Below are 21,131 nucleotides of genomic sequence, written 5' to 3'. Positions count from 1 at the left end.
TATACTATACTCTTCTAGCAGCTCCTTAAGATATCTAAGAGCTTCTATATAGTTCTCGTTATCTTCCCCTAGTATAAGTATATAAGCTAAGGGTAATATAATGCTAGTCCTCGTTATAAAGTAGATATAGAGTAGTAGAAGCTTATATCTCTACGTCTTATAAGTGTAGTCTAAAATTAGCTAATCCGGTCTATTCGCCTTAGCTATCTTAATAATCTCCGGATAAGCCTAGAACAACGACCTTATAGTGTCTTAAGGATTAGTCGGTCTACTAAAGAAGCTATAGTCGCGAAGGAGGTTAAGGGCGTAGCCTATAGGTATTATAGACTAGAGCTTAAGGGTACGTATACGAGCAGCTACGTTATATATATCGGTTAATTACTATAGTATTGCTCTCGCTATATTAGTAGTGCCGTAGAACCTTATCTTAGCCTAATATAACAACCTCTTCGGAGCAATACTAGCTACTTAGCTATCTATAAAGAACTACGTAACCTTAAGACTAAAGCTAGAGCGACGGTAAGTCGCTAGTCTAATAGTATTAACTCCTAGATAGTTATAGGCCTTATTATTTGTCGATAGCTTCTATTCGCTACTCGGATTCTCCTTATCGATAGTATATACGTTAATCCTTATAGGGCACTTCGTCTTCTTCGACTCCTTATTACGTACCTTCTTAATACTAGTATTATCTAGCTTCTTACGGCGTTATTGTATCTAGTTCTCGCTCCTACCTTTAGCGTATATAAGAGGCGTCTTCTATACGTTGCCGGTATCGTTCTTCTTCTTACCGCCGTTCGTACCTATCTCCTAGCTATAGTAGATAGTATAGTCCTTTAGGTATACGTCTAGCTTATCCTTTAATACGAATATACGCTACTCGTCGATAGGTAGTATATCCTCGAATAACGCTATCGTCGGCCGCTGCCGGCGACGGTAACGTTCCTTAGTTAGTATAGAGTCTTCTTCTTCTTCCTTACTACTACTACCGATACCGCGACTAATAACTCCCTTATTACTAGCGGCTCCCTTACGGCTATTCTTATTATCTCGCTAACTTAATCCTTAATAGGTAGCCTCTACCGCCCTCTCTACCGCCGCGATATTATTATCTACCGCCTCTTTAGCCTACGCGGTAGCCGCGAGAACATTAGGATCGTATCTACTACTATTTAAGAGCTCGTCTTTAAGGAATCGCGTATATAGCTAGGTAGCCGGCGGCGACAGCGAGGGCGGTAGTAGAGCTAGTAAGGCTTCGAGGGCAGCAACATTAGAAGGAGATAACATATTACTTATAGCGGCGACGGCAACATACTAATAACACTAACAACACTATAAATACTATAAATACTATAAACATACTATATCGCGTATAGTAGTGAGAGGTTTATGCCTAAGGCACCTCCCGCCAAATACGAGAAATGCTCCCGCCAAATATGAGGTCCCGTGATACACCCGGGCAACACTCGGAACATCTTGGCCCGTCAATTTCCGGGCCGAAACGGACTGAACTCAATCTCAAAGCGGCAGAAGAACCCCTGTAAAGTGTCTCCATCCAGCAGTTCCGGTGCAATGCTCGGATCAAGTCAAGCTCGACCGATATCTATGGGCGCCACGCCGAGCGCTGGGCTGAATCCTTCTCCTCCACATGGATCACGAGAGCAATGCAATATCCCATGAAACAACTCTCGTGGCACGCCGCTAATCCTCCCAGTGCTTGGCCATCAAGTGAGCAAACACAGCGATGGGTATCTCCGGAGACGACGGGAGAACGATCCCGAAAGCAATTGCATGATTGTACTCCGGCTCGCCATGTTCAAGACAAGCCAAGGCGCCGGAGAGAAGCCGCGTCGCCTGATCCTGCAATGGCGGTTCTCGACAAAGCGCTCGCATGGATGCAGTTGAGTCTGATCGGCCGGTCCGGGATAGGGAGCGTCAAGAGGATGGCCTTTCCAATCGTCTATGCGGTCTGAGTCCTTCTCGAGCGACGGCACCACTTGAAGGTTAAGGTAGACATACAGTCGACGAGCCGTGCTACCCGCACATGCCAAGTCCAGCAAAGCGGTAAACAGGCCTGCGGTGGCACTTGTCTATTAGCCGCATGCTACGGCCAAGGAGACGTGCCGAGATGCGAACAGGCGAGGTCGGCATTCAACGTGGACGTCTTCGGGACATGCGCAGTGGACTGTGTTCGTCCCGGCTTGCAAGCAACCAGACCTTGGCCAAGGCCAGAGTGCGAGTAGAGCAAGACGCTCAAGGACATGCCTCTCTGCGTTCCTTGCAAAGCCATATCATGGCAGTCATAATGCTCCGAGTTACGGCTCTTACAACACTGATCGCATCATCGCCAGCTGCTCTTTCCATGCGAAATGCAGCGCCTCCTCAACAAGGTTGGAAATTCGCTGTGTTCGCAGAATCTCGAGAGCTATCCGGCTCAAGTACTTTGAGGAGAAGAGCAACAATGTGCTACCATCGCTCAAAGCTCAGGGTGGGCTGTTACAATACCTCCAAAACCTTCATACGAGCATGCTCGGGACAAGGAGCTTTTACTCTCTAGCCATCACGACATCAAGGTCCACTGCTGTTTTCAACGGAGGAGATCCACGCAGAACTCCATCAGCTCACGGCGCTCCGGATTCGACGTCTGGATACGTTCTCCTTTCTTAGCAGGTAATCCCTGAAGAACGGACGAGTAGTCCCAATGGACCCAAACAGAAAGGTAGCGACATGGTTTCTGGCTTACGACAATCTGGACCGCTGCCCGTTGAGGATTCATGCAGAACTTCCTTGACCGGCATCCTCGAACTCGGATTGGCCCATGAAGAGCACGTCGCCAAAGCATGAATTAGAGTGTCAGCCAAATTCAATATCGTCTATTCAAAGGCCACCATCGACACCAAGGTAGGCTAGGGGAGCTGCAAGAGAGGGCCACCTGGGTGATGTTGTGTATTTTGCGCAGTACGCTTGGAGATTGCGACAATCATTTCAGTGCATCAACACTGAGAGACGTCGAGTGCCAATTTCTGACTTCGACGAACCTTGGCAAGGCACAGCGGCTGCCTTTTCGATTCTTACGCTGGACTTTCGATCGAAGTCGTGGCCTTGCGATACCCTGCCCTTCTACTCCTGTACAATCAACATCACATGGCTTCTTGACCATGTTGCTTCTACGCACATGCATCCGATCGTCCTTGCCGAGGCATATCACTGCAAACAGCCCCAAGCTCCACCATGCGCAACCCCTGCTAACCGCTCCGCTCGTTCCTCGGCAGATAAGTGTACGGCTCGACTCCCACCTTGGCGCTATCTTCAGCTACTCTGACCATGCACAATGCCGGTAATGTCTGGACTTTCGCTAAGCCGGCCACTCGAAAGAGTCCAAGCCTCGTCTCACATGCAAGCCAAGCATATTTACAGGCATATGTCAGACCGTACTACCGACACGCGATAAGGATAGTGAATACGGATGTCCCGCCGCGTCATGGCGGCATGCACAGTATTTGCTTGCATGTGCCCTTGCAAACGCAGCGGTGGGGTACGAGTCCTCAGTCCATCTCTGTTCATTGTTCCTTCATCTTTCCCTCAACCCCTCAACAACAACATTTTCCAGCACATTAACGAAACCAAAAACAAACCACAATCATGTCCTTCTTCAAAAAGCTCACCGACGAATTCAAAGAACTCAAAGCCAAATTCGACGACGACGAACCCAAAAAAGACGAAAAGAAGAAAGAAGACAAGCCGAAAGACGACAGTCACGACATCAAAGCCGTCGACTCCCACAACACCCCCTCCCAACCCCCCTACGACCCTCACCAGCAGCACCAGCAGCAATACGCCCCACCCCCTGCCGGCTCGCATTCCCAACCTCCCCTCCCTCCAGGCTGGAGCGTTCAATTCGACCAGTCCAGTCAGCGATGGTATTACATCGAGCAAGCCACCGGCCGCACGCAGTGGGAGGTGCCGGTGAGCCATAATGCTGGTTATGGGGCTCCTCCGCCTCCCCCCAGTGGCTATGCGGGACAGTCTGGAGCGGGGTATGATGCTTCTCGTGGGCATGAGGGCTCACACGGCGCACCTGGCGGATCTGGCGCGGCGGGTGGGTTTTACAATCAATACGGGTCCGCGATGCCTCCGGGTGCGATGGCTGCTGGGCATGCGGGAGGACATGATGCCAATGCGGCGCAGTATTACGGGGATGTGAAGGCTGTGGAGAAGGATGGAGAGAAGAAGGAGAAGAAAAAAGACAACGGCACGAGGAATATGATGCTCGCCGGCGCGGGAGGTTTGGCTGTGGGTGGCGTGGCGGGCGCGATGATTGCCGGTACGTCTTGACCGTATCCTTCGCACTCACGTTGATGCGCCGAATCAGCCGCGGGTGCTGGAGAGATACATGACCACCAGCTAACAATACCTTCTCTCACAGGTGACTCCGACTCCGACGACGGGCACCACTCTTCCGCCCAACCCTCATACGCCTCTCAACCCGCCTACGCCGCTCAACCCTCATACGCCCCTCAACCCTCTTACGCCCCTCAGCCCGCCTACGGTCAAGATCCGCTCATGGCCCCTCCACCCGCCCACGACAGCGACGCCGAGTCCCTGCACGAAGCACAGCAAGACTACGCGGACGCGCAGCGTGCGGCGGCCGACTCGGATGCGAGCAGTAGTGATGAGGAAGCATTGCGGGAGGCGAGGAAGGAGGTGGAAGAGGAGAGGGAGGAGTATTATGATGATTAGATTGGGGGGAGGCAGGTTGGTGAGAAGTTTCGCAAGCTTCGCTGAGAAGATGCGTGGTCTGCAGTGGGTAGTTTGAGAGTTCATGGGATCGAGCGACCTTTGTTTCATCTGTCACTTGGAGATGATAGATGAGCCCCGGCCGTGTCTGGTCATGGCGACATAGCAAGATATGATGTCTTCTACATATCAATCTCAACTCCCACCCAACGGCCCGGATTTTCCCTTCTCCAGCGCCGCCTGCAATGCAAACAACGAAGCCTTCGAGTCCGTGTTCCCATTTCGCTTGTCTTTCGCCGCTTCAGGTGCAGCTTCCTTTTTCGTGTCCCCAGCCTTCGGGTCCGTGTTCTCGCTCGGCTTCTCTTTCGCCGCTTCAGGTGCAGCCTCCTGTTTCGTCTCCTCCTCGGCCTTCTTCCGTCCAAAGCCAAAGCCAGTGAACCATTTCTTTGGAACCTCAACCGTACCTGCGTCCTTTTGCTCCGAGGCGTCTCTCTGGTTGTCCTTGAATGGGTTCGCTTCTCTACCATCCGACTCGGTGACTTTCGCCAGTTTCGGTGCAGTGGCGCCCCAACCTACCACTGCCTCGCTTCCACTAGCCAATGGTGAGAAGCTCACAGTTCCGTCCTCATTCACCTTCGCCTCCGGTATCGCTCCTTCAACACCACCATCGCCCTTATCCAACCCCTTCCGTCTACTAGATCTTTGCCGCGTCAACCTCCTCTTATGCGTCCTACTGTTCCCCGTCAGCTCTCTCTCCCCCTCGCCTTGTCCCTCCGCCTGCTTCCCCTTCCCACCCCCAACACCCTCCGGCAACCCCACCCTCTCCACCTCCCTCAACCTCCTCTTCTCCACCTCCGCCTGCCCCAGCATCTCCCTCCTCGTCTCCTCATTCCGCTTCATCTCCTCCACCTTCCTCACCAATTCCTCCACCCTCGTCTCCGCCCTCACCCTCTCCCCCTTGAGCAGCAATTTCACATTCCTCAGTCTCCGCTCTTGCTCCTCTTCCTCCGCGTCCTTCATACTCCTCCGTATCTCCGCCACCGGTCCCGGTTTGATGTCCGCGGGGAACGGCTCAGCTACGAGATCTTGCAGGTGGAGTCGTAGTCGTTCCACCACCTCCACATGGCTGGAGGTCCAATCTTTCACGCGGGGATTCTCTTTGCGCCATGGTTGTACGATGAAGAAAGGGATGGCGTCTGGTTTCTGACGGGTTGGTTTGGCAGCGGACGGGGGAGGGCGGATGGTGGAGAGGGATTCGGTGAGGGATTGGAGGCCGATGGAGAGTTTTGTGAGGGTTGTGGAGAGGCGGGCGAGGGAGCGGGTGGTTTTGAGAGTTTGTTCGTCGTGTTGGAGTTTGAGGAACTCGGCGGTTGCGCTGGGGTCGTTGGAGGCTAGTTGTTGGGCGAGGTCCAGGAGGGGAGGGGTGGAGGACGGGGAGGTGGTGGTGGTGTCGTCGAGGAGAGAAGATGTTGTGGAGAAGGGGCGGTGGGAGAGGCGTCGGAGATGTCGAGCCCCTCGGGAGGGGAGGGCGGACATGTTCATTGATGTTGACGATGAGATGAATTCAATGGGAAGAAGTTGAGATTCACTTCCTAAAAGTGCCCGGAGTCAGGTCCGCAAGGTTTTGGCTAAGAAACGCCCCGAACTGCTGCATCGATCAACGTCACGGCATCCTTCTTCATACAACGACATCTTAAAGACATGTAAGATTGCCTCAAGAGAGCGGCGAGTCAATTCAAAAATCATCCACAATGAGCGCCGTCGACCTCCAATCCCTCCTCCGCTTCCTCACCAAAGATGCCAAACTTCCCCTCGCCCTCGCCATGAGCAAAGTCAAAGACCTCCAAGCCGCAAACCTCGACTCTCCCGAATCAATCGCCAAAGTCAAGCCAGACGCCCTGAGGCCCATCTTCGAAGATGAGAAGATCTCCAAGCAAATCATCTCCGCCGCTAAACGTCTCACCAAAAAACGCTCCGCCGGCGAGCTCGACGACAACCCACCAACACCCAAGAAGAAATGCAAAGCGGAATCCCTCTTCACCGACCAAACCCCCCTCTCCCCCACCGCTATGGAATTCTCCCTCACCCTTCCCACCTCCTCTCTCCCCTTCTCCTCCCTCTCCAGCACATGCCTCATCACCAACCGCGCCCCTTTAGTGCTCGCTTTCCTCGTCACCCTGCTCAAGTACACCATGCCCGAACAACCGCTTTCGAGTAGGCTGAGTTTGGCGCAGGCATATGTCAGTCAGACGAGTAAGAAGAGGGCGATTTATTTGGGGATTGAGGATGGAAAGACGGCGGAGGAAGAGGGGTTTGGAGAGGGGTTGCCGCAGGTGGTGGTCGGGGGGAAGGAGGTTAAGGTGCTGAGGAGGTGGGGGTATGAGTGGAGGGGTGAGGGGGAAGTGGGGGAAGTTGAGGTTGAGGGAAAGGTGGAGGAGGGTGGTGGCGTCAAGGTGGAGGAGGGTGATGGCGGAGAAGATGGGCAGGAAGTGCAGGCGGAAGAGAAGCCGGCTCTGTGGGCGCTGGACCTGGAAGCGTTGAAGAAGACTGACGATTCTTCGAAACGGTCTGACTATAGGATTGGAACGTACAGTAATCTTCCCATCCATACGCCGCAGTCTGCGAGGGCGTACATCATGAAGGCTTTCGCATCAGCGCCCAGCACGGAAGCAGCGACCACGAAAAAGCCGACCGCCAAGGCTGCCGCTGCGGAGAAGGAGGCGAATCTCGGCAAATTGCTGAGGGCATTGGATCTGCTGTACGAGTCTTGGGCAACGACGCTGAGTGCTGAAGAGCTGGATGCGAGGACTTGGGGTTGGTATGTCAAGGTCCGGCCGAGTGTGGAGGATGGAGTGGCGGGTTGGGGAGGGAAGAATGTGTTGAAGTTGGGAGATATTCTGGCATTACGTCGAGCCGAGGCTGACTGAGAGCAACACATCCTGAATTGGGACCCATATTACAAGCTCGGCGGAGCTCAGTGCGTTTTCGGCAACCACTCGGCCAGTTTCTCTAAACTCCGGAACCCGAGAGCACTATGCTCATCCAGAACGTCGTAGAGATCACCCACCGGCGCATCATCCAAAGGCTTCACGTCCTGTCCCTCGCCGCCTCTTTCCCGATCGATCAAGACAGCCTTCCATCCCGCGCCCAGCGCTCCAACTACATCCTTTGCATACTCGTCTCCGACATACACCTTCCTCCAAGCATCATGGCCCGGCGAATCCGAGACACCCCTTGCCTCAAGCGTCTGCATCAACATCCCCTCGGCCGCCTCAAAAATCCGCTTATCCGGCTTCTCGTGCCCAACATGATACGACATGACAGAAAAATCAACATCATACTCCACATCCACCGCCTCCTCCACCTTCTTCCCAGACGAGTCGCCAAACCGCCAAGAACCAACGCTCATCCCCAGCGACCTCAGAATCTGCGGCACCCGATCATCCGAATTCGTCACCATGCCAATGACAACATGCGTCCCACTCGCCGCATGAAGTCTACGAATTTTCCGCACCAGAGGAACGACGTCCGGAAAGAGCGTGTATCCTTCTTCGCACCAGAATCTTCGCAGCAGTTTGGGGACCAAGTCGGCAGGGAGAGGGGTATTAGGTGGGGTCAGGGGTTGGAAGGTGTTGGTTATGATCTGTTTGAGTTGGCTCAGCAGTGAAACGATGGCACCAAAGGCCGAGCTAGGCTAGATGAGCAGTACGTACATTCGCCCACCATTTCTCGGGATCGAGACCGTTTGCTTTGCCATAATTTGGGTTGGCTTGTGATTCTTGCTTGAATGCTGTTCGGAGTGAGGGCCTAGTCAGAGCCGGGATGTGGTGGCGAGCAGGTGAGGAACTTTTGACGCACCGGCTTTGAAGGACTTTGCTATATCGTCGTTAGTGAATGGTCCGAGTCCGAGGGAACGGGCTACATCTCCGTATTGTTGGGCGATCGGGTGACGGGGTGTGAAGAGGGTTCCGAAGGCGTCGAAGCAGAGGAGGAGGTTGCGTGGTCGGGGTGGCATCGTTTGGGGGTTGCGGTGTGATTGGTCGTGTGGAGGTGCTACTCTCGGTGCGTTGTCCGTTGCATTCCCAGGGACATCGGATATCTTTCCCCGTGCTTCGGATGTATGTTGGAGTTCGGAAGGAAGGGAATGGAAGAATAAGGTAGCCGGGGAGTGAAATAGGCTTTGAGATAAGCTTTACGATCCGATCCTCGCTTGAATGATAATCAGCGTCTTCCTATTGGACAGAGACACGCGAATAGTCGTCGTGTGGAGTTCAGACTACCACTTCTCTCCATCATCGAACACTCAACTACAACCTCACCTTCTACCTTACACCACCACCACCCCCTTCTACCTTACACCACCACCACCCCTCCCTCAGCCAACATGGCCACCCCCCTCGACGAAATGTCCGACCTGGAAAAACTCGAATCCGGCCTCCTCGAACTCGACCCCTCCCCGATCGACTCCCCCGAACTCCCCTCCACGCCCAAAGACTTCCCCACTCGCCGCTCCACCACCACCAACTCCCTCGGCCTCAACACCTCCACCACCCACTCCGCAATCTGGTACCTCGCCCGCCTGCACAAATACTCCTCCTACGCCTTCTCCGTCTTCGCCACATTCCACATCGCCAACACATCGCTCATCCCCTTACTCACGCAATCCGTGCCCGCCTCCGAACCCTACCTCCTCCTCACCCGCCCTTACTACCAAGGTTTTCCCATGGAACCCCTCCTCGTCACGATACCGATCTACACCCACGTCCTCTCCGGTCTCGCGATACGTGTGTTGAGACGGAATCAAAATGCCGCCCGTTACGGCGACGCCCATTCCCAAGAAAACAAAGCCGTCTTCTTCACCCACTTCTGGCCGAAAGTCAGCGGCATCGCGAAACTCGGATACCCGCTCGCCGTCCTCGTGACGGGCCACATGGCGATCAACAGGTGGATTCCGCGGAAACATCTCGGCGGAAGCGTGGAATTGGCGTACGTGAGTCACGCTTTTGCACGGCATCCGATCGTGGCGTATGCGGGGTTCGCGGCGCTGATGGGCGTGGGTGTGTTTCATGTTACGTGGGGGTGGGCGAAGTGGTTGGGCTGGACGCCCGGGCAGGTGGTGACGCAGACGGGATATGAGAGGGAGGTGGCGAGGAAGAGGAGGTGGTATGCGGTGAATGGCGTGGCGGCGGGGGTTTTGGCGGTGTGGATGGCCGGTGCGTTTGGGGTTGTGGCGAGGGGTGGGGAGGCGCTGGGGTGGGTGGGACGGCAGTATGATGAGATTTATAGGAAGATACCGGTGGTGGGGAGGTGGTTGTGAGGGGATGACGAAAGAGCATTGCATTTGAATGGCGTTGGATGGAGGATCGAGATACCCTTTTCATCAACAATGTCAGTACTTCACTCGAAGATGTGAGAAGTCGTGCGATATCGGCGAGACACTGTTGCGGTTGAGAGGTCAATATACTATTGCTGAGGATATCTCGCGCGAGATTTGCAACTACCAGCATCAGGTCCAGCACAATCGACACTCCCACATTGTTTGATGGCCGCACATGAAAATGAAGAAGTTTGTCCGCGGAAAGAAGCTCGTCCGGGTAGCTACATGCTATCACGTGAAGGCCGAGAAACCTTTGTTCTCTGCCGGTGAAGCGTAGTGACGCATTCCGGCTGAATTGCCTTGAGTCGGCACAATATTCAAGCGTCTGAGACATTCGTGGGCTCAAGCAAGCACACATTGGCTTTCTCTGGATGAGCCTCGCCATGGTCACGGAGTCCGAATGAGGAAAGCCAGAAGTAGGGCAGACTGCGCGAACCCATCAGATGAGGCCGACCATGTCGAAGAAGGGCATGGCATACATGGGCCTCAATCATGCTTGCCGGTCAATTGCTGTTTCTTTGACAGTCGGAGATGCACAAGCGAGGTGTTCCAAAAGATGTCGGTGGCCGCTGGGCTCTCTCGCCGCGAGCCCAGAATTCGCGCTGATTACGTGGAGTACGCGACAGAGCTGATCATCGCGAATATGATAGTGAACGGCTTCTCCCTCATGCCATACAAGACTGCCAGTGCCGGGATTTTGAAAGGACAAATCGACCCGCAGAACCAATGGTCAGGTGGAGCGTGGGAAGATGAATTTCTACCAGGCAACGAACTCGGATTCGGCGGCCAGGCCTTCTCCCTGACTCCGGACGAAGAACGAAGCTCCACACGTTTCGTTATAAAGACTAAAGCCAATGGCTATGCGTACAGCTACGACGGAATGACGCAGAAGGGGCGGCCATTGCGGTTCTCATCGTCTACTGCCTGCTGGCCCTTGTACACGTTTTGTACAACCTGTTCTTCGACCCAATATTTTCCGGCACCTGGGATACGGTGTCGGAATTGACAGCTCGCTCACTGAATCCCGATCGCATCACCTACATGGAAAACACTGGAGCTGGCATCCACTCCAAGCATTCGTTGAAAGGAAATGTACAAGTCCGTGTCAAGGACGATGATCGCCTTGAGATTGTGTTTCCAGACACCATGGGTGGAAGCGAGATCGTTGTTCCTGGCAAGGCCTACCGCTGAGCAGTCCGATGTGATATAAATATATGGAGGATGATGTAATTTGATTTGAACGCTATTGCCGCAGCGTCAAGACCAACTCGTCGTGGGAGACGCTACTAATGCGCAGCAAATCGATCGTATTCCATTGATGAGTACAGTCACATGGGGTCCACGCGAAAGCACGACCCGAAAAAACCTGACAGGGTCAACCCCTGTTCGAATTAACAAACCGCAAGCTGCTGTTTCGTCGGAATATCGTACCGTCCTTCACTCACCCGTCAAAGTACGACGCAGAAGCACAGACGGGCAACTGAGCGTGCTGTCTGCTCTCATTCCGATCCTATCCGCCCGACATACGCTGGGCCATGAATTCATCGACCACCATGCTGAGCCTCCCACGACGAGCGCGCAAGCATGTTCGCATGATCATGCTCGTCCATTTCCTCGTTTTCGCTTCTCTTGCAGTCGTGCTGGTGCAACACGATCATAGTAGGCGTCACGAAGTGAATCCCAGCCTTGCGAGCTATACGACGGAATTTGGCATAGGAGATCAGGCTTTCTTGTCACCGCAAGATGCCGACTCAACGTGTCGGTCGCATGGATTCAAGCTCTACAAGAACCGCAGTCGGAAGGTCTACGATCTGACCCTTTTTGCTACGGAGCTGGACTGGCTAGAAATCCGGCTTCAATCTTTGGCACCATACGTCGATTACTTTGTTGTCGTCGAATCGGACACGACCTTTACCGGAAAGCCGAAACCTCTCTATTTGCAAGAAAACTGGTCCCGATTCAAGGACTTCCACCACAAAATCATTCACAAAGTCGTAAGAATCTTTGCAAAAGACTTGCGTGGTCTGAGATTATATCGGACGACAGGACTTGGCTTCCAGATTGGCTCCGACTTCTGCTGACCCTCTACCCTTGCTTCCTAGGTCCACGATCCGATCGCATCCACTCGTATCTGGGACCACGAAGACTGGTTTCGAAACTCGCTCCTGAACGAGGTTCTCCCCGGGCTACAGGGCACTCGAGCAGAAATCTCGTACGGTGACGCTCTGGTTGTTGGCGACATGGACGAGATCGTACGGCCGGGAGTTATGATGTTGTTACGACACTGCAATTTTCCTGCCCGGCTCGTCTTGCATACCGATTTCTTCTACTATTCCTTCCAATGGCGACACCGCGGACCACAGTGGGCGCATCCAGATGCTACAATATACCAAGGAGCACTCACGATACCTCCAAACGACCTACGACAAGGACTTCTCGGGCCAGGATGGTTGCTCGCAGCCGCATTCCGGAGATGGTGGGATCGGGGTGCTCTGTACAACGCCGGCTGGCATTGCTCTAGCTGCTTCGCGACTGTTGATGAGATGCGCAAGAAGATGCACGGCTTTTCACACCAAGGCTGGAATACAGGCTATAACAGAGATGCTGGTGTCATGATGGACCGTGTAAGAAATGGCAAAGATCTATTTGGCCGGCCCACTGAGCTGTATGACCGCGTCGAAAACAACGAGGACATTCCTCCATATGTCTTGCAGCAGTACAGAGAGCATGGGAGATTCAAATACATGCTAGATCGAGACGGCGAAGATGCGGGATTTGAGGACTGGCAATCTGCTATGGCTCACGAATAGGCGCTTTTCTTCAAGGCAGAGCATAGCCAAATCCAACCCGAGGACTGTGAACCTGTCCAATCCACGCCTGAACATACCCAAGACTGCACAGACTGCGCCCAGCGCCGGCCCAGCTGCCATTTTTGAGGGGTTGGGCAATCGAACTTCCCCTCGCGGTCATTGTACCTCTTGTGCAAACCGCAGTAGTCGAGGTTGTGGTCCTCTTTCCGGATGAGGCACTTCCATGTTTCTCCGAAGAAACCAGGCGTCGTTCCACCGCACGTACGGTCGTGGTACCAGCCTGCGCAGGCGTGCTCGCTGAATGGATGCACCCATAGGATATCGGCAACGCAGAGACCGGTGCCGTCGACGTTTTGGCAGACGTAGCTGGAGCCGCAGGCAGTGGTCTCAATGATGAGGAGCTCGAGTACCGTCAGGACAGAGAAGTGCATAGCTGCGACTATCAGAGACGTGGTTGAGAATAGGTTTAGTGCGTGAGGGAGGGACCGATCAAGTGGGACTGAAAGAGCGTTGTAGAGAAAGTGTCTTGCTGAAAAGGACGTAGGTGGCTCTCGCTGGGGACTAGACGTCTCGCTGTAGAGAAGCCTTGATCAAATATATGCGCCTCGGGCACGAACCTAGAGATCCATCTTGAGGCGTGCTAGTGTAGCGCGGTTACATGCAATAAAGCGCGATAATGCACGAGTCGAGCGGCAACCCACGCTCGACTGTATGTTGGGATACGTAACCATAATTCCATCCGTTGCACCTCCTTATACTTCGAACTGCAATGCAAAATACCCGAATTTGGGGTCGTAGATCGACCCCAAGTACTGATCGACGAGGCAGTCCATTTAGAGGCTAGCTGCGGTGGGTGCAGGCTGGTTCAGCTATCGGGCCGGCGAGTCTGACATGCCCATTCTTCGTTTGGCCGCGGCTGTGACTATTCTATTCGGACTGGACTTGAAAGCGACAGCTCTAGGCGTGCCTGCATCGATGCCGCTCTCGCGAAGGACTTCCAGAATGACTTTCGATCGATCGATGCGCCAGGTCAGGCCCGCAATCTGGACGGGAATGCTCAGGGAGATTCAGCATCGAATCTGGAGAGTGCCAACGCACACAAAGCTAGGCGGTGGGGTCGAAACATGATCGTTGAGGCAGTGCAGCATGGACAAAGAAGCCAAAGGATGAAGTCTACCCAAGGGTAAAGTATGGTTCATGTCTGGCCACACAGCCGATAGCTGACTAATCACAGCCGAGCCTTGAGCCGAATGTCGGCAGTAAAAACTGAATCCCAGCACCGCATCTCTCCAAACGGATCGATATATCCGATCTTTGGACTCCACACCATGGAGACCAACTCACTTCCCCTGTCGGAGCCGACAAAGTCCCACGAAGAGAATGACTTCGGCGATGAGGCGCCATCCGCCAAGCGCCAACGAGTCTCTCAAGCCTGCGGACCGTGTCGAGAACGGAAAACGCGATGCGATGGACGCCAACCGATATGTGTCGCTTGCGAGGAACGCGGAGTCGCGGCGACATGTAATTTCAATTATGTCCGGAGAAGAAGGACACGCCATGTTCCACAACTCAGCCCAAGCGTCGCGATTCCGAGTGGTGCTATTCGATCGCAGCAGCAAACGGCGCAGCATTCATTTCAATCGGATCCCACGGTGAGGAGAGACGCTGCGCAAGCACTATCGGACCTTGGGAGCATACAGAGACCGGTCATCAGTACGAGTAACACGTGCAAAGCTGTCGAATTGGCTGACAGACTGTACAGACCAGCAAGATCGGAAATCAAGCAACCCTCCCTCCTTAGCACTGACTCCTCGGAGTGGCAAACGACCAGCCGAGTCACTACTCCCTCCACTGTTCAATCGAGAATGGCATGGCGGAAGAGCTGATGGCCTTGCAACTATCGCTGCCCGCCACGATGAGGACCTCTATGGACCATCTTCGACTGTGGCCTTCCTCCGGACCGTGATGCCAAGCCAGAATGGCACATCCACGCCGGTCGGCCGCGAGAGCCTCGATGGTCGGCGGAGCGCAGACTTTCGATCTCGTAGTTCAGCTCCAGTGCCTGAACGTCTTCCGGTGCGTATCCGGCATGCCGATCCACCTCTCTATTTCGCTGTGATTCACTGTGCGTTTCTTGTCCGAGCTGACACCTCATAGCCGCAGACTGACGGGGGGATGGCCGTTCTTCCCATGCGCCGTCAAGCTGATAACTTCGTAACCTGTTTCTGGGAATTTGTACACCCTCTCTTCCCGGTCCTTCATCGCCCTACCTTTCAACGGAAATACGAACAGCTATGGACAGACAATGGCCCAGAAGCACATTCCGAGGAGACTTCCGAAGCGGAAGAAGCTGCATTCAACTCAACGCTCAATCTTGTCTTCGCGGTTGGCTGCAAGTTCAGCAGTCACCTTGATCCTGGGCAGAAATCGTCGGTCTCGGACAATTTCTATCAACGATCGAGACAGGCCTACCCGTTCGATATACTCGACTCTACCAGCATATCGCTAGTGCAAATGCTCTTACTTATGGCTGTATATCTCCAATCGACGGAGTATGCGAGCCGATGTTGGAATTCGGCCGGTCTCGCCATCCGCATGGCGCAGTCTTTGGGACTACATGTTGACCAAATTGGCCGAAAAGGCAATACGCAGCTCGAGGTTCAAATGCGTCGTCGGATCTGGCATACATGCATCCACTTGGACCGATTGCTATCCATGACTTTCGGTCGTCCGTCAATCATTGGACATTCCACAAGCGTCCCAATACCTTCAATGGTCGACGATGAGTACCTGAGCGACAGAATCGAGGCAACACAGCCGAAAGAGGCACTGTCAAGACTAGGGCTATTCACCTCTTCCTGCGGCTTGTTCGAGATTCTGGACGAGATCTTAGACTTGTTCTATCGAGATCGCGGCGGAAACAGCGCGACGCAAGCAGCGGAGCTAGTTGCACCTGTTCTGAATTTCAATCGGAGGCTGGACAAGTTCGCCGAGGTGAGTATCTGGACCATCGGAGCTCATCACAATGAATGCGATTGCTAACATGATTACAGACTGTTCCAGAATATCTCCGAGTACAAGGTCGAGAGTCACGACCTTCAACCGAAGATCACATCCAGCTCCAGCAGCAAGTCCTATTCTGCAGGTACGTCAGCTCGATGGGCTACATTGCATATACCAAACTGACGTGTCTAGATACCTATATGTCCGTCTTCTGTCACTGCGACCGCTCCTGTTAATGGCATCCAAGCGCGAAGCCCGCCCTCCAATGCACAATGTCCTTGGTGACGAGGTCATTCGTGCCTGCTGCAATAGTTGTGTGTCCACAGCCTGCCGTCTCATCGACTCAGTGTACGCCAATCTTGGGACGCTCTACCGATCCTCTGGCTGGCATTCGGTCTACTGTAAGTAGCGCTATTATTCTTCCTGGAAGACTGACCACTGATCATGAATCGCAGTCACATTCTCCTCTGCCATTGTCCTCCTGGCCTACACCAAAATCGATGCCTACCGCCCCGAGCCCAATGTCTCCGACATGCCCACAGCGTGGAACCGGTGTCTCGCGATTCTCAATTTCCACGAGGACCAAATCCCGTCTGCTCGCAACGCAATCCAGATTCTCAACACCATGAAAGCCCAGGTGCTGGACGTTCAAGCACGCAGCCGTGCCGTCTCACAAGCTCCGACCTCTGCCAACTCCCCGTATCCGAGTCTGCGCGCTGCCCTTCCGGTCGATGCGAATGGACTCGTGAATGGCGGTGGTCTGCAGGCGACAGACGTCTTCGGCGGGATGAATCTGGAAGACGCAGGTTTTTTCGGCAACGAGAATATCAGTGAGGCGTGGTACGGGCAGCAGATGGCGAATTTGGAGTGGTTGGAGGTCGGAGCGCCGTTCGGAGTCGGGCAGGCGCAGTATGTGTGATTATCCTGCTGCGTGCGGTTTCTCCTGTTCGATTCGATGCTCCGTCTAGACAAGAGACTCGGCATTCCGAAACCGAAATGTGCAGCCCAAGATCTCGCTCCCATCTGCGAATTCGATCAAGCACCTTACGACTTCGTATGCCTTCGTCTCGTAGATTCGAAGGCTGTCTTCGCGGCACTCCGACTGCACGAGATAAGCGCTACCCTCCACAGCATTTGCCATGGCTCCTGCATACGGTGTTACAGACGAAGAGTCGTCGACCAACGCCTTGTACTTGCCGCCCCAACTCACGAGCTTCCCGCCAAACACCTTCGTGGGCCGCAAGTCGTACTCATCCTGGTCGGAGCCATTGAGTGCAGATCGCAACGTATCCGGATTCTGCAGTGTACCATAGAAGAAATACCAGACTGGGTACTCGTCCTGTCGTGGCCTCGGTGGATGTCTAATATGCTTCATGCGATGCTGAGGGAGGATAGCTTGCCTCCCAAGCGTAGGGGCTATCGAGTCGCCGTCGAACACTTTGGGCGCGATCGAGATCGGGATGAAGTCTGGACATCGCAGTTGACGCTGCAAAGCCCAGTTGATGATACGCTGCCTTGCTGCGCTGCTCACGATGCAAAAGCTTGCACAATTGTGCTCCTCCGCTCCGGATACTCCGATGAAGGATTTGGGTCTCTCGCCGAGACCAGCGGCCTCCATGATCTGGCGGGAGGTCATGTTCTGACGGCCAAGTCTGACGAGATACTCGCCGCCCACCGCATCACTCCCTACGCTGTCGCTCTTCCGATCTTTGCGATTCAAGATCTTCAGGAGATGTGTGTATGACTCTCGGTCATGCCCGTCGGCGCTTCCGGAGGTCTGGACAGATTCCCAGAGGGCTTTTGAGATAAGACCGGCGCCGAGGTCTGCGCGTTGCTCCGTGATGTGCTCCTCGGCTTCCTCGGGTTCGTAGCCAAAAAGAGCGGTCCAGCGCTGCACGGCATCTTCAACACTTCCAAGGTTGTCCGATACGTGTGCAATGTTCGCCAGGAAGTTGAGGTCTGCTAGCAGATCCATGTTGGTGTGATCTGGAACAATGGTGTTGTGTTCAGAATGGCAAGTTGCGACTCTCGTAAAAGTCGAGAAGTCGCAAGAGACGGAAGGACTGGCACAGTCAGTTGACTTACGAAAGAACGACGTGCGACAAGATCGAATGACTCACCTTAGGAGTACCGAAGAAGATGCGTCGGTCGAGGTTCATCCAAGCTCTCAGATCCATGGTACCGGTCACTTACTGGACCCGGGAATTGATTACGACCACCATCTTCAACAATTTCTTGAAGACGATCTCGTTCGGCCAGCGCTGTCACAGTGTCAATTGACTCCACAAGGATAGCAATGACCCTGGTCAGCTACTCCGATGAAGGGGCAGGGGATCGTTGTTCGATCCGGAAGGTCCGGAACATCAGCTTGTACTACATACCAGTTCCTCTCGCTCGACTCCATCTTCAACGCCAAAAACATGCTCGGGCACCACGTCGTTCTGGTTCACGGAGCATACCATCAACCATGGCACTTCAACATACTGGCCGAAAAGCTCCGCGCTGCCGGATACGCCGTCTCCGTGCCACATCTACCCTCCTCTACCACCAGTAAGCCCGCTGGAAATGTCTTCCTTCAAGACGTCGAAAAGATCAAGATTACCATCGAATCCGCGGCTGCAAATTCAGACAGCGTAATCCCTCTCTTTCACAGCTACGGCGGAGCTCCCGGAGGCGAAGCCGTCGCTCGACTTTCGTCGCAAGCGAGGAAAAAGATACGTCGGCTGATATTTCTGGCCTCTTTCGTCCTCACTGAGGGGCAGTCTGTGCGTCCTGCTCACGTCCGCAGACCCAATTTCACTACTCTCAATGAAACGACGGGGATCGCCTCAGCCATTGACCCCATCGGAGCATTCTATCACGATCTCGAACCGGCGCTTGCGGCGGAAGCGAGCAAGCATCTGTTGGGACATGTCGAAGACGTTTTCTACGCAAAGGTGGAGACCATGGGTTGGAAGGGCCTGCCGTGTACATATATTACTTGCCTGGACGATCGAGCGATGCCACCATTGAGGTACAAGAAGATCTTCGAGGAGCTTGTTGCACGTGAGGGTGTGCAGGGGGACTGGGAGTTTGTCGATCTGGAGGGAGGACACTCGCCGTATTTGAGTAAGCCCGATGTATGCGTGGAGCTGATTAGAAGGGCAAGCGGAAGCGGTGGGGCGAAGTTGTAGGTTCTGGTCTCCGGACTCCAATTCGCCGACTATGCTTCTGGAGATAGCAGCCTTACATCAACATGGGGCCCATCCTGGGAAATATCTCGCACACAACAAGCTGAGCGCGGTCTCTGCTACACCTCAGCGAACTCTTGGTGTAAGCTTCACATCGAGATCGAGCTTCTTGAAATTACCATCCCAGTCACCAATTCCGACATTCACAGGCTGAATCTGTTGCCAATCCCAAGGTCAGTTTCCAATCACTTGGCGGTCCCGGGACCGAGTCCACTCACCTTGAACTCCCTCACAACGGTGGCGATCAATTTCTTCATCTCAATCCTTGCCAAATGCTGCCCGATGCAGACCCTCCTCCCGAAGCTGAAGGCCAGCGTAGCGTGTTCCATCTCTCTTCTTTGCTGCTCGTCGGCATGCAGCCACCTCTCGGGGTCGAACTGATCCGCATGTGGTCCAAAGATGCTTTCGTCACGAGAGGTGCAAGGTTTGGCGACAGAGACGTCCGTCCCACCAGGTAAGGCTACTCCGCAGATCTCCGCGCCTGCTGGAGGAATGGTTCGCTCCATGGTATTCGGAGATGCGCTGAAACGTCTGTTGGGAGGGAGCAGTCAGCAAGATCTATTCCACTGTGACCAGAACCCCAAGACTCACAATGCTTCACGGATGATCGCATCAAGATATGGTAGCTTCTCAACATCCGCGTATGCTGCCGGAGAGCTCCGAATACCAGCAGTCAAGATCTCCTGTTCAAGCTTTTGGAAAATCTCCATTTTGTCCAGTGCGTACGCTAAAGCAAAAGACGATGTATGGGCCACCGTCTCAGAGCCAGCGTGGATGGTCGAGATTGTCAGAGCCATCACGTCTCGAGATCCTATCATATCAGGTGCTTTCTTGCTGGCCGCCAGATATCGGCCTAGCAGATCCTGATCGGGTGCATCCTCGTCCGTGGATGCCTTTCGCTCCTCGATGCGTTTCATGGCTAGTTTCGCCAAACCACTCGACGGCTTCTGGAAGCTTTGCACAAAGCGGTTCTTGTACAGGAGAGCTTCAAGCGAGGGCAGCAGAGCCCAAGCTCTCCAATGATCGAAGCGAGCTTTAGCACCGGCAGAAGTTTTGTCGACTTCTGCGCCGGCTTCCATGTGGCCTTGCATGTCAGAGAATGCAAGCATTGTAAGCGTGTCGAATCCCCAGAAGCTCAGCCATTTATTGAGAGAGATGACCGTGCCTGCTCTTTTGCGAAGCTGATCGAGGAGGATGTCGATGGTCCCGTCGATCTGATGTTCCTGCTTGAGCCATGTGCTTTGGGCGAACCCATTCGATACATGTCTTTTGATCTCAGTGACACGCTTCTCGTCTCGAAGAGTGACGATTGTGGGAATCTCTTGACCCTTGGCCAGAAGTGTCATTGGCTGGTATGATGCTGCCTGTCATAGCGTGGTGAGTGAACTATCTCAGAGCATCATTGAACGCTTTGGCATACCTTCGAGTAGACTTTCGAAGTGCCATAAATTTCCGGTATGGCTTCCGCGGATGCAAAAGAGACCCTGAGAAGAAGAAGTCAACCATGAATAGACAACGATGCATCGATGCAGGCTGCGTCGAGACTCACCGATTCGGTCCCGTCCGAACAACAGGTCCGTATGCTTTGTGGAGTTCAGACACAATGTCTACGAAATATTCGCCGCGCCATATTCTCAGCGCTAGCCATAGATCAGTGAGCGATGCGAGGAAAGGTCCAGGTATCGTTCGCAAGGCGAGATAACGTCGCAAGAGCGTTAGGAGAAGTGTAGCGATGAATGGGATTGCGAGCACCCACGTGGCGGTGAAGGGTAAAACCGAAGGTGAGGTAGAAATACTGTCCATGTTCCGATGTCAGGTTCCTGTTGTAAGAATGTAGTGTAGCTGATAGAGATGAAGGAGCTGTCTTCCAGCTTCTCGAGTGTATTCTGGATGTCAGCGATGACCAAGGAAACCCTCTTGTATACTTCATGGACGTTTCGTGATCACATGGTTTCCCTGTAGTCCACCGGCGGA

General features: G+C 53.8%; 10 protein-coding genes across 10 annotated transcripts; 6 read left to right on the top strand and 4 right to left on the bottom strand.

The window, feature by feature from the left end:
* Positions 1 to 3,588: 3,588 nt before the first annotated feature.
* On the top strand, positions 3,589 to 4,670 carry MYCGRDRAFT_108399 (uncharacterized protein; the record flags this gene model as incomplete). The annotated part of the gene is made up of 3 exons (XM_003854610.1): positions 3,589 to 4,324; positions 4,427 to 4,549; positions 4,639 to 4,670. 3 exons carry the CDS (start codon positions 3,643 to 3,645, stop codon positions 4,668 to 4,670), a joined length of 837 nt encoding a protein of 278 aa, XP_003854658.1.
* A 262-nt stretch (positions 4,671 to 4,932) lies between these two features.
* Positions 4,933 to 6,273, bottom strand: MYCGRDRAFT_108398 (uncharacterized protein; the record flags this gene model as incomplete). The annotated part of the gene is made up of 1 exon (XM_003853579.1): positions 4,933 to 6,273. One exon carries the CDS (start codon positions 6,271 to 6,273, stop codon positions 4,933 to 4,935), a length of 1,341 nt encoding a protein of 446 aa, XP_003853627.1.
* Positions 6,274 to 6,488: 215 nt separating this feature from the next.
* Positions 6,489 to 7,664, top strand: MYCGRDRAFT_37741 (uncharacterized protein; the record flags this gene model as incomplete). The annotated part of the gene is made up of 1 exon (XM_003854611.1): positions 6,489 to 7,664. One exon carries the CDS (start codon positions 6,489 to 6,491, stop codon positions 7,662 to 7,664), a length of 1,176 nt encoding a protein of 391 aa, XP_003854659.1.
* A 47-nt stretch (positions 7,665 to 7,711) lies between these two features.
* On the bottom strand, positions 7,712 to 8,752 carry MYCGRDRAFT_39565 (uncharacterized protein; the record flags this gene model as incomplete). The annotated part of the gene is made up of 3 exons (XM_003853578.1): positions 7,712 to 8,380; positions 8,451 to 8,527; positions 8,596 to 8,752. The coding sequence occupies 3 exons, from the start codon at positions 8,750 to 8,752 to the stop codon at positions 7,712 to 7,714; spliced, it is 903 nt and encodes a 300-aa protein (XP_003853626.1).
* A 336-nt stretch (positions 8,753 to 9,088) lies between these two features.
* On the top strand, positions 9,089 to 11,305 carry MYCGRDRAFT_108397 (uncharacterized protein; the record flags this gene model as incomplete). Its single annotated transcript, XM_003854612.1, has 3 exons — positions 9,089 to 9,990; positions 10,640 to 10,843; positions 10,966 to 11,305. The coding sequence occupies 3 exons, from the start codon at positions 9,122 to 9,124 to the stop codon at positions 11,303 to 11,305; spliced, it is 1,413 nt and encodes a 470-aa protein (XP_003854660.1).
* Positions 11,306 to 11,871: 566 nt separating this feature from the next.
* Positions 11,872 to 12,900, top strand: MYCGRDRAFT_15744 (uncharacterized protein; the record flags this gene model as incomplete). The annotated part of the gene is made up of 2 exons (XM_003854613.1): positions 11,872 to 12,108; positions 12,217 to 12,900. Coding segments are annotated over 2 exons (921 nt in total), but the record flags the coding sequence as incomplete, so codon positions are not given.
* A 2,205-nt stretch (positions 12,901 to 15,105) lies between these two features.
* On the top strand, positions 15,106 to 15,630 carry MYCGRDRAFT_28269 (uncharacterized protein; the record flags this gene model as incomplete). Its single annotated transcript, XM_003854614.1, has 1 exon — positions 15,106 to 15,630. A coding segment is annotated over one exon (525 nt), but the record flags the coding sequence as incomplete, so codon positions are not given.
* Positions 15,631 to 16,891: 1,261 nt separating this feature from the next.
* Positions 16,892 to 17,590, bottom strand: MYCGRDRAFT_27346 (uncharacterized protein; the record flags this gene model as incomplete). The annotated part of the gene is made up of 1 exon (XM_003853577.2): positions 16,892 to 17,590. A coding segment is annotated over one exon (699 nt), but the record flags the coding sequence as incomplete, so codon positions are not given.
* Positions 17,591 to 18,365: 775 nt separating this feature from the next.
* On the top strand, positions 18,366 to 19,082 carry MYCGRDRAFT_17842 (uncharacterized protein; the record flags this gene model as incomplete). Its single annotated transcript, XM_003854615.1, has 1 exon — positions 18,366 to 19,082. A coding segment is annotated over one exon (717 nt), but the record flags the coding sequence as incomplete, so codon positions are not given.
* Positions 19,083 to 19,363: 281 nt separating this feature from the next.
* On the bottom strand, positions 19,364 to 20,882 carry CYP-67 (putative P450 monooxygenase; the record flags this gene model as incomplete). Its single annotated transcript, XM_003853576.1, has 4 exons — positions 19,364 to 19,688; positions 19,749 to 20,521; positions 20,578 to 20,641; positions 20,707 to 20,882. Coding segments are annotated over 4 exons (1,338 nt in total), but the record flags the coding sequence as incomplete, so codon positions are not given.
* Between the last annotated feature and the right edge of the window lie 249 nt (positions 20,883 to 21,131).

Source organism: Zymoseptoria tritici, chromosome 3 (genome assembly GCF_000219625.1).
Source record: "Zymoseptoria tritici IPO323 chromosome 3, whole genome shotgun sequence".
NCBI classification, from domain to species: domain Eukaryota; kingdom Fungi; phylum Ascomycota; class Dothideomycetes; order Mycosphaerellales; family Mycosphaerellaceae; genus Zymoseptoria; species Zymoseptoria tritici.
This window is presented reverse-complemented; position numbering and strand designations above follow the sequence as displayed.